Source organism: Acyrthosiphon pisum, chromosome A3 (genome assembly GCF_005508785.2).
Source record: "Acyrthosiphon pisum isolate AL4f chromosome A3, pea_aphid_22Mar2018_4r6ur, whole genome shotgun sequence".
NCBI lineage: Eukaryota > Metazoa > Arthropoda > Insecta > Hemiptera > Aphididae > Acyrthosiphon > Acyrthosiphon pisum.
Window position 1 is genome coordinate 20,984,562 of NC_042496.1, and position 12,392 is coordinate 20,996,953.

At 32.0% G+C, this 12,392-nt stretch overlaps 1 protein-coding gene across 9 annotated transcripts in view; it reads right to left on the reverse strand.

Annotated features, from left to right (window-relative positions):
* Nucleotides 1-594: 594 nt before the first annotated feature.
* The window catches only part of LOC100162603 (protein sprint), a 93,577-nt gene continuing 81,779 nt past the window's right edge, over nt 595-12,392 (reverse strand). For 8 of the 9 annotated variants that reach the window (XM_008186088.3, XM_008186085.3, XM_008186089.3 and 5 more), the window contains 15 exons: nt 10,959-11,129; nt 10,614-10,801; nt 10,412-10,503; nt 10,188-10,337; nt 9,641-9,769; nt 8,724-9,565; nt 8,202-8,650; nt 7,934-8,105; nt 7,716-7,851; nt 3,672-3,949; nt 3,121-3,312; nt 2,199-2,330; nt 1,868-2,137; nt 1,608-1,806; nt 595-1,522 (listed from right to left, as the gene is read on the reverse strand). In XM_008186088.3, the coding sequence (XP_008184310.1) occupies nt 1,392-1,522; nt 1,608-1,806; nt 1,868-2,137; nt 2,199-2,330; nt 3,121-3,312; nt 3,672-3,949; nt 7,716-7,851; nt 7,934-8,105; nt 8,202-8,650; nt 8,724-9,565; nt 9,641-9,769; nt 10,188-10,337; nt 10,412-10,503; nt 10,614-10,801; nt 10,959-11,129 (3,531 nt within the window). In that variant the 3' untranslated portion in view covers nt 595-1,391. The remainder of the gene's footprint in view (nt 1,523-1,607; nt 1,807-1,867; nt 2,138-2,198; nt 2,331-3,120; nt 3,313-3,671; nt 3,950-7,715; nt 7,852-7,933; nt 8,106-8,201; nt 8,651-8,723; nt 9,566-9,640; nt 9,770-10,187; nt 10,338-10,411; nt 10,504-10,613; nt 10,802-10,958; nt 11,130-12,392) is intronic. The other variant, XM_029491112.1, reaches the window with a different exon arrangement.

The following is a 12,392-nucleotide window of genomic DNA, read 5'->3' on the forward strand; positions in this document are numbered from 1 at the left end:
AATTAAATATTTGTTGTTATTATAGCTTGTAATATTTAACGCACTGCCTCCTTTCTTCCACCGATCCAACCAGTGTTATCAATTGAATTTTGCTTCTAAAAATCAATTCTTCATTTTCAACAAAGTGCCCGATATTTAATAATATTATTCATATTGAACACTTTCAGTAAGTCTCAACATACTGAGTGACTTTGAAGTTTAAACATTTAGTATTGTGTAATGTGTATAATATTATGCAACTAACAGTCACTTTAATAAATGTATAATTACAATACTTAATATAATTTCATTTCCAGGGATAAATAATAAATATAACTATTCATTATCAAAATGACGGTATCATTGTTGATTATTGTATATTTACTATTTTTTGTATTGTATTTTATGGTTGTCATTATATTATCAAGAATCTTGATTCAAGATCTATGGTGTTTTGTCTGTCATGAATGAAAACATTTTTGGTTGTTAGAAATAAGAGAAATTTATGTTCTTTTATAATATGGTTTTACATTACGTTAAGGACGCAATAAAAATCACCACATGATTAAATGAAAAATTATAATAATAGCATTGTATGTAAAAAATAAAAACCAATTGCTTCACTCCAAGAAGTCATTAATACCAATTATTTGTTAACTACATAAGAATATTATATGATTAAATATTTTACAACGTAAACGAGATGACAACGCAACCGTTAACTAATTTTTACATTAATGTTGTTAATATTTTAACATTATATAATATCAAATGAATAGGATTAGTTTACATATTAAAGTACAAATAATTTTTAAAATATTTAAAGTAAAAAATATATTTTAGATGCAGTTAGTTGAAGTATAAAAACCAAAAAAAAAAAAAATAATAAATTTTCAGATCTTATGTCATTTTTAGTACATTGTACACATACAATAAAAAAATTACTTTTTTTAGCATAAATACAAAGTAACAAGCTTATCAGTCATTGAGCCGAAATATTTTTTTTTCATAAACTAAGTAAGTTTAAAAAACATACAAATAATAAAATATCTTTGAAAAAAAAGGTTTTATAAATATTAAAATAATTTTAAAAAAAACGTTTTTAGACATGATCAAAAAAGAACATTATGTCTAAATAATAATATACTTATGATTATTATAATAATGTGTGTTATTCTGTGTTCACTACATTATTTACATGTTTAAGTTTACGCAGACTTACACACAAATTTTATGACTAGCATTTAGGATAATGGTCGGCGCAAGATATTGTTCACAGGTTAAAAGTCTAATCACAAAGAAAAATGTTATACAATAGTATAAAATATTCTCAAAAAATATATAAAGAAAACAAACACAAAAATAAATAAACAATAATAATCAATTTTTTTTTTAAAATCTAGTTTTATGGCCTAGGGAGAAGGTGAATGGGGCCAAGCTATTTTTGCATCAATTCGTTTATACGCAAATAGACAATGACTGCCACACGCTGTTGTCGAACTTTTAATGTCTTGTGGACAGTCGGTTTCAGATAACAAAAATTCTGTAAACAAAATATTATTATATATTATCAAGATGACAAACAAAATAATAGTAATCAAACAGATTTTATTCTTAATTATTGTTACCTTGACCATCAATTAACTTGAACAGAGAATAATCTTGTGGATTGGTTATGCGCAGTTTATGTGCAATGATTTTGCAGACATCACGTGTAGTCATGTGTGGTCTAACAGGTAATGTCTTAGTCAACAGTGATCCATTGGTTTCATCGGGTACAACAACTTTGAGAACAGATTTGAGTTCATTCAGTGGATCATAACTCAACTAGAGAAAGACAAATGAGTAAATATTTTTGTGAAAATCGGAAAATGTTGGTGTTACATACTGTATTGTCGGAGCCCAATGTCTTCACGCCATTAATAGTATTTGCTTCCATGGATGACTTGTAGCTCTTCAAAACATGCACAGCCCCGCACAGTGCTGTCAGATAATATCCTCCCTCGCCAGGTATCAATGACGGGTGCAACAGTCCCCACATGTATTCTGCCTCAAGTTCAGCTGTAAGGACGTTGCATTGAACAAGCACCCATACAAGCAGTGGTAGGAAGTCATCAGCGCCTAGACATGCATCTGCATTCCGGTTTTGCATTTTAACCTGAATAATTTAATTCGATTAGATTAAAATGGTAGATACATTAGTCTATAAACTATCTTACAGCATTAAATATTAAAGCAATGGCTGATAACAGATGTTCCAGTTTTTCCAATGGCAGAAATGCATCTTGGAGACGTTTGAAACATTCAGATATTTTCTTCAAATCGTTCTCACTGGGTGGTATTAAAGTTTCCTATAGTAAAATAAAAATGATTAACACATTTTACAGTTTACCTGACTTATTTTAATACAGTATACATAAAGTAAGTACATAACTGTTGAAATAATTTTTTTGTAATTAAAATTATATTTAATAGTTATATGTTGTGTTAGACCTATAATTTTAAGTAGATATTTGATCGAAAAGTATGTTCAATCTATAAATCCAATTCAATAATATATTACTTTTTTTTTCAAAAGCAAGAAAGTAATAACCCAAACATTTTTAAGTATTACTACTGTTTTTCATTAATCTTAGTATACAGTTATAATAAAAAAAAGCGATCATCGCTCTGTTACTATAGTAGGTGTCGAGTGGGTCACTATAATGGATGTGTTAAATTTAAATTTAATGATATAAATATATAATAATATCATTGTATACGAAAAACGATTCTGAACGAAAACTCAGGTCTGTCAGCCCACATTATACTAAGTATATCTTATGATATTATTGCTATTAAAGTAGTTTATATAATATATTAATAATTCAGTATATCTTTTAGATTTTTTGATTACAGCATGAGATTTTTATGAAAAATCTATAAATTCATCGCTCCCCTCAGACTTCAGAGTCTACAATATTATAATAACTGTGTAATCAATTTTTAATACCTAGCTTTGATTTTATAAGTGCCACAATGCCATATCGCATTGTTTTTTTAGTGCACTTCGATTTCCTCGATCAGAGCCATTCAACAGTTAGCTTTATATTTTAATGACCTAATTAAAATAATTGACCGCTAATTCGTAAATATACTTACTCGGACAGCAAAGTCTTGAATACTCTTAGACTTGGCGTAGTGTATGTTCTCGACCATGGACGGGATCGAGCCGTTATTGACGTACTCGTCGACCAGAAGGCTGTAAACGTGTTCCCGGAGTTCCCGGAGCACCAGCCTGTTCATCACGCCTTCCAGGATCACGTCAAGGTTCAAGAATTCGGTAGGTTTCAACTGTGGACGGCATGAGGTAATTAAAAAATAATTTATGATAATAACAACAACAATGAAAAAAAAGGTAGTTGAACATTATAGTGTGTGTTTTGATAAACATGTAGGACATGTGGAGTGCGGTTTCTTTATTTCAATCATCAATTTAAGAACACTACATTGGGGTAACTAAGGTTGTTTTATTCATGTAGATAAGATACACAGCCTAAATTAACGTAATAATTACGTTAATGGCTCAAACTGTTTCCAAGTGCCCCCGTCAAAAATAAAAGTAAAAAAATAATGAACACCTACGTGCTCGTTTTATCATACATAACATATTTTATGCAGAATATAAAATTACAAAGTGTAAAATATAGTACCTGGCTCCGCTCCTTTTCCACCACTTTTTGGAATTCCTTTTCGCCGTGTTTCAACAGGTAGTTCTTCATGCCCGACATGAACTGCCGCACGTTCCTCATCACCACCGACGGGTTGGTCTCCTTGGACTCGACCGTGCAGCACACGAAATTGTCGATGGACCGGGCAAACACGGTGGTCTTGTCCGCGGCCAGCTGTAAAGCGTACTCGCGGGTCGAAGAACCAGTGCCGGTTTGGGCCATCAAGCGGCTTCGTGCCAATGCTTGGATCCGTGGGACTGCTACAGAATAACGTAAACACCACAGTTAATACTTTACGCCGCATAGGATTATGTTGGGTACAGTACTTTTACTATTGATTATTTATAAACATCTATATTCTATGCGAGTAGGTATATAAAAAAATATATGTAAGGGTATCGTTAAAAAATTTAAATTGAAAAAGGGGTCACCACAGTAAAAAGGTTGAGAAACAATGCTATACAGTATAGTCTGCAGATCGTCTCTGTCGAACGACAGTAAGTCGTCGGGTCGTTTGATTTTATAGCGTGAAAATCGAACGGATTATTCGTATACAGAATAATAATAATAATAATAATATACATTATGTCGTAACACGTAACTCTAAGTAGGTATGAGACATAAAAAAAAAATACCAATCGTCAGCCTATATATTATAGTCCAACGTAGGCGGTGCAAACAATTTTTCTCTGATTCAATTTATATAGCAACCCATTTGCGCACCCGATAAAAAACAAGAGAAAAATTGTGCAATGTCGCAATTTATTGGGTAACTATAAAATCTAAAATATTATTTCATGTTTTCTCCAGCTAATCGAAATTGTAAAATCTTAATCGATAAATATATTGTTATGAATTCCGATACTTGTAGATATATATTATGAACTGTATATAGGTAGTAATTTTTCTATCAGTTGCATCAACGCACGAGTGGGTACTATAGTCTATAGGTACTAAATAAAAATGCAACTTAATATAACTACCTAGGTAATTAAAGTAAAAACCAATCTTGTTTAGTTTTTGTTATTTTAAATATTACGTAAGAAAAATCTGGTTTCTTGGTTTGTTAAATAAAACTAATACGTATGTCAAAACCAATAATTTAAAAATTAAGTTAAAGACATTCATAAATCACAAGCATATAACCATGAGTTGGAAACTGAAGAAACTGAAATGTTAACTTATTGGACGATATATAGAATTATATATTTATATTTACCTACCTAGGTACATTAATAATTGTAATCTGTATAATATGCATTATAAGTTAAAAAAATACATAATATGTACCTATAGGATCTTATTTATAGATATTTCTATAATTTAGTAGTACAAATGCAGTAACAAAACTCACTAACGAACTTGTAATGAACTATAATGTATTAATAATATATAAGCCTATGTAAATACGTAATATAATCCTACAGAACGATTCTATCAACACCAGACGATTATTTTTTCGGAAATTATTAACTTTTTTCGAATTTTTCTTTAACGATTACTGACGGCAACGTTGCATGGGCTATACATCAGCATGTAATGTTAATTTTTTATTTTGGGCCCATATGTCAGCAACACTCGTGGCGCAAAATATGGTCTACTACATCCAACGTAGGAACCACGAGTCAACCTGTTGCATAATAAATTAAATCTAAATGAAGAAAATAGGTTGTATACTATTCAAGTATTTTTGTAACAATAATATATAAATTAGGATTGATTTTTATTGGTATACAATTATGCCGTCGATTAAAAATGCTTTTCATTTTTAAAATCGATGTCACGGTTGAGGCGTGGGGCGAACAAATAATTCTTTCATCGTTTTTTTTTTTTTTTCAGTGACAAGATAGAAATAAACATGTGGGCTACCTCCGTTGCGGGTTTGTAATACAACAAAACGAGACCTTCGTAAAAGTATATTAAATATTATATAATATTATACGCTTCTGCAGGTATTATTAAATATGCTACAAATATTACAATATTATAAGCCACCCACGTACAACCTTGTTTAGAGAAAACGAGTAATTACCTATAATCTTACGCGGTGAAAAAAATTATATAAACGTCCGTTTTCTTTACAATCGTTATAAATAGGTTCGTTGAAAAAAATAAACTTGACTTTTACGAGCCGTTATTTTGGAGACATATAACATATTGCGCACTCGACTCGACTGTAACTTGTCGTTTGAATATTTAATTATTATTAATTGTACATCGCAAACGAATATGGTCGGCTGTCGGCAGTACAAACTCGTTTTATCGGGATTTTAATGACTCTCGGGCGTAATCATCATCTCGTGAGATCACGAAAGATTTATATACACTACGCTCGGTGTAACCAAAACCCGTCTGCAACGCTTTTTAAATCTATATCATTTTATTTATTTAAATTTTTCGTCTAGATAGTCAAGACTCATGGTATGTATTACCTATATAAAATCAAAGGTTCGGGGGTGGATAATCAAAAATATCTCGTAAAAAAAAGTACTATGCATTTGTATACTAGGTACATGGTACATCAATTTGTTGTGGAATCAACGATTATACCTTAAGGCAGGGTTAGGAATATATTGTGGTATACTTTAATTGTACGCAATGAATTATGATTAGAAATGTATTAATTTTACTAATGAATATGAATGCAAATTTAATGCTATAATTCATTCTTTGACTAAAAATATTAGATGGATGTTTTAAATTTTTTATTTATACATTGGAAAAAATAAAAATAATAAATTATCATATTTTTAGGTAAATATATTGAAATAATAAGATACGAGTGTAAGAAATATCTATGGCCAAAACACGTTTGGTAAATGTAAACGCGAATGCATATTATACTTTTTGAAAAAAATGTATTTTGACTGCATTCAATTCTTAACTTAATTAATGTGAATGAGAATTAATTTGTTTAGTTGAGTGCGTGTTCCAAACTCTGCCTACAGGTTACACAACACATAATATCATATCATATAATATTATCATCATACCTACGACTAACAGCTAGTCAACATTTTTGGAAATTATGACATAGTGAGAAGTATGTGTATAATAGTGATGGACACGTCATGCGTGTGTGTGAAAACGTTTAACGAAGTTCATCGTGGGAAAAACAAGGCAACAAATCGTATTATTATTTTGGAATATTGTAGGACTTATGCGTTTTATTCGTCGAACAAGATATAAAAGCGTTGGCCGATTTTTCCGAGCAATTAAATGTAATCACCTAAAAATGTTGTACCGAATTGGTCAGATATTAGCCATTCCACTAGCGACCTCGTCTTATTACATTATAATATACCTGATGTGTACCATGCTCGTATTTTTACTAATTACTAGATGATTCATTCCAGGCCGGTAAACTCATTCAACCCTCCCCCCACGTACAACAACGAAAGAATAGAAATGTATTTATTAATTATTATGTAATTATTATGCGATTATCGGTTGAAAATGTGGAGCCATTTTTGTTCAATACCGAAAAACGGATGTCAAATAGTGATGACAGATAGATAGATAGAGGGAGGGAGGGAGGGAGGGAGGGAGAGAGAATGTTCGAAAACCCGTATTTTATGTTGTGTGCACTACACGTTTTGAATAAAAATATGTAGAAAAACATGTAAATTAGACAAACTTATTATGCCTTGTATGGACATTGTTTAAACATCTCACCACTAAACTTAAATTGAAATATAGTTCCGAAAAAGCCATTTTTATTTTCTAAAATGTATAAACCAAATTTGAAGATATGAACTATTGCTTAAAAACTTAAATACAATTCTTAAACCTGATGCAAAAAAAACATTAATTGTAATAATACAACATTCAGTCTGAAGTACAAAGTGGCATACTGAATGATAATTTATTAGAATTTATTTTGTATTTGTCATACAAATCTAAATTTGTTATATAGGTACCTAACTAAAAATAGTAGGATCTGAATGAAATATATTATTCAAATTAACATATTTTAAGCTATACTTAATACAATTATTATATTAGTAAAATGTTCATCCATCTTACCTAAAAGTGGATCCAAACGTTCAGAGAAACTTTTGTTCCGATTAACTGGCTTTAAATGTGCTTGATTTTGTTCTTTATTGGCAACAGGCAACAAATGTTCCCACCTTGAACTATCCCATGGCTCAGAAAATTCCGTCTGTATTGTAAAAAACAAATATAATCAAATGACAAATATATCACAGATAAATATACACATTTAAAATTAGCATTTAATTTACTTTAGTATCGTCATCGCTATTCTGAGATAAAAGGGACAGATTGCTGAAGCCACTTAAGTTCAAAGTATTGTTGTTCACGCTATCGGTAGATTGGTGATCAGGTAGTTCAGTATTATCATTGTTTCGGGACGTTGAACTGGGTTCTTTGATGTACAAGCTCAAATGTGGCAACCTGAGAATATTTATTACAATAATCGTTTAATATCATAAATATAATGTTTTTGGACAGCGTCAAAAAAAGTTTAAAAATGGATTTTATTTAATTTACCTTTGCAAAATAATCTCTTGTATTGTAGGTCCTTTGCGTCCAGGAGATTCTCTTAGACAATTGGGTTGGCTAGTTGTTGTTTGCTCTGTGTTATCTAATGAGTTGGCATTTTCGTTTTCGTTGCCAATAAACTCCCAACTAGAATCTACTGCCCATGAACCATCTTGACCACGCTTTGGTGGACCAATGCGTGGAGTTTCTACAGGCTTACCAGTTTTTAGCGGTTCTCTTCTGGAGTTTTTCAATAACGGTATATTGTCTACGGACGACGAGAATGCTTGGTTGGTAGAGTAATTACCATTAGGAGATAGCAGTTCTTCTTTAGAATCAATACGAGTTAATTGGCTACAGCCAACTAATGCTGGCCATTGGTGAAGAAAACTCGGCTCTGAATGGCGATTGCGGAAATTATTTGTTGAAGGTTTGGACTTGCGACGTAGGAAAGCTGCCTATATATTATTTTAAATTGAATTAGTGTTATGTTAATTATAGTTTTTAATATAAATGGTTAAAATAGTTTACTTGTCTTATGGCATCCGCAGGTTCGGCATAAAAAGGACTGCTTTGCTTAGCTTCAGCAGTATCATCTTCAGGGACGGGTGATTTTGTCTCTGGTGACCCAGGTGACAATAAACTCGTTGTACTGTCAGTGATAGATGGGAGATCGTTAATTGGGTTTAGTGGTAAAACAAGACCTAGTGTATTTTTAGGAATGGTTGGAATACTGGTGGTTTGTTCCAAAATATCGGGTGGCATCTCCGGAGGAACTTCTGAAGTATTTTTTTTATAAGTACCACTATTGCTTTGAGAAGGAGTTTTAAATGTAGACAAAGACGAGTCAGGACCCCAAACGTCTTCATAGTCGCTAACTTTATCTGCAAAAGTACTTCTGTGATAAATATTAGGCGTTTCTAATATATCACTCTCTCTGTAGTGTCTAGATTGTTTTATTCTATTTCTTTTAGTACGACGACCGGAACGTAATCCACCCCCTGTGTCTGAGATTGGAGACGTTATTTCAGAACCTAATGGACTTTTGATCACTGGCATGATTTCACTGTCATCTGTTGACTTTGATAACTGTCCACAAGATACTTGAATGAGTGGTGAAGGAGTTGTTTCTTTGTGAAGACTAAATGTCACAGTAGTAGTTACAGTAAAATTCTGTTGTCCCGCTACAGGTTTGGCCCAACGAGGAGGAGGTGGTGGTGGTGTCTTAGCCATATGATTTGAGCTTACAACATCCGAAGTTACTATTTGACTATTAGAAGATTTAAGGTTTAATGTATTGGGTGGTGTGGGTCTTGTTCGGCCACTCACAAGACTCGTTGGTGGTGATAAGTTATCAGAAGAGGACGGTGTACCTAAAAATGTGTACAGCATTAATAAACAATCGTTTTTGAGAATTATGCCTAATGTCTAAAATGATTAGTGATTACCTTCTTTCGAAGAACTTTTGAACGTAGTTAGAATCCCATTAGCTTGTTGAATACTTTCCACTGGACTAGTTGATAATTCTTCAATAGACAGGTGACTGTCTGTAAAACCAGATTCTTGATTATTATTGCCTATAAATAAAATTTAATATTACATATATATTTGTGTATATTATACATTTAATATGCATACATAAATAGTACAGTCTAATCATATTATAATATTAGGTATATAAATATATTATAATAAATAGATATATATGCTGATTCTTATATCACTAATCAGCAATTTTATCTGTAAATGCTTGTGATTTTGAAAACTTTTTTAAATAATGCCTTGAAGTCATTATAACACATTATTGAAAATATTGTGTTGTCATTTAAAAAGTGTAAAATACTTATAAAAATTATATTTATTAAGTACATACTATTATAGTAAGGTAAGTATATCTTTATAAATAAAATTAACATTTTTTTTTTCCGAAAATATATCTATAGACTATAATAAATACATAGATGATAGATCATTACACAAATATATAAATCTCACCACTGCTAAAACTACTAAGGCTACTCGATTGACTGTGAGCAGCACTACTGGAAATAGAAGTGTTTAATGTCCTCTTTGTAGGTTCGTCATTTGGCGATATATCCAATGTCGGAGAACTCCTTGAACTAGCCATAGGATACCTCCAGAATTCTGTGAGAAACACGTATTGCATATTAATAACGAACGAGAAATAACAAATTATTGGTAAATGAAAAACCACCGACCTTGACCAAGTAACGCTAACGAAGAGAGTTGCTGTCGATTTTTGGCTTCCTGTATAGCTTTTGGTAACATAAGCTGTACAGGCAGTTCATCGCTGAAATTATGTAAATAAAATATTATGACGTGTCATTGATAAAATATTAGGTCTTTTTTATTTTTTTTTTTACATTATAACAACGGTCTTATAAACAAAATATATCTTACCAGCACTGTGCGTAATGAGCAATTAACATGGGGATGCTGTCAAACTTATTGTCTGAACTCTCCAGAGCTAATCGGTTGTCGGCAGTGGCTTGTATGAGATAGTGTTCGATGTACGGGCCTTTGCCGCTGGGCAAACGGACGGATATGGCCATAGTGCCCGTCTGACTGGACTGTCTCACGACGAAATTCTGAAACAATACACGTAAGTACCTACCTATGATTTCTATTCGCTTATAAGCTGCAGCAGTCGTATAAAAGACGATACGGCCACTACACAGTCGACGACAACAACAATCGGGCAATATATACCTAATGATATGCAGAGACATTAATTGATGCACTCACCCCGTCGTCTTTGCCTTGCAACAAGTGAAAAGCACCGGCCCGTTGAATTCCTGGCAGAAACCATATCGGATGACTACGTATGAGACGTTCGAGTAATCCAATATCACAACTGGCCGCGTCCCCCGAGCCAGACCTCACGGACCCACTGCTGGTTTCATAATCGTCTTCGTCCTGTAAACATGGGTAATAAATTCGGTATTATATTAACAATACAATTAAAGCGGTTGAAAAAAGAACCGGGTACCTATAATTAATATGGACCGCGGTGCTCGTAAAACGTGTAAGGATTTCATTAAAATAAAAAAATAATAATAATAATAATAACGAGACAAGTGAGGAAAAAAAAACAAAATATTTTTATGAAACTATACACGTACCCGAGGAGCAATGCAAATAAAGGGGAATTCCCGTGGCCACTATAAAGGCTGTCTCTCATTCATTATGTCTATTGTTTTTTTTGTTTTTAATTCATTCTTTACTCCGTCTTGAAGTTCGTTATCTAATAAGATTTATGAGAACTACCGAGTGCCACCAACTTGTCCGTCTTCGGAAATTAGTTGCAACACGATAAAATGCAAAATAAGATTTTTTTCACTACAAAAATAACAATATGTACCTATATAGTGCACACCGTATACCGATGTAATGCTGGTGAATACCGCGACTGCCACGCGCTATAGGGATTATATTATATTTTCAGAGGAAAATTTAACATTTCACTTAAAAAACGAAACCCAATACATTTACACAGAGTAAAGTTGGCGCCAAGTTCATTTAGGCTCTCCTCCGTTTAGTTAAGGTCGGCAGTGGTCTAATAATAGAGAATCGAGTCAATATATAGCTGAGGACTAAAACGTGTGACATCACCATCCAATTACTTTTGATTTTATTTTTAATTTTACGCGTACGCGGTATATCCGGTTAGCTTGTACGGCCAAATGGATGTCGAAGAACAACATTTCGCGCAGGACAATCTCTTTACGTATAAATATTTACAACGAAGTAAAAAAAATAGGTACGCTCGAAAAATACAAAAGGAAATTCTAGTAAGATAAAATCGATTCATTACATATTCTCTGCGTATGTTTTCATTGTCCAGTATTACCGTTTATGCATTTTGACCATCAATAACGTTTTGAAATTCGAGGTGAATAAATATTGAACGCGTTGATTATTGTACATTATTGCATATTTCAATATATTTTACATAATTTAATTTCAATACTATATTGTATTTATAAAAAAAATTAGTTAATATTATGGATATTTCAATAATGGTCAACACTGAACATCGCGCATAAGTCAGAACTTCATAAAACATTTGTAAGCTATCAGCTATATTATAGTTTAAGAAACATAAAAAGTAGTTAGAACTATTCGAATGACATGTTATAAATAAAATATATTAGACATTACAATTAATTTTCACATGCG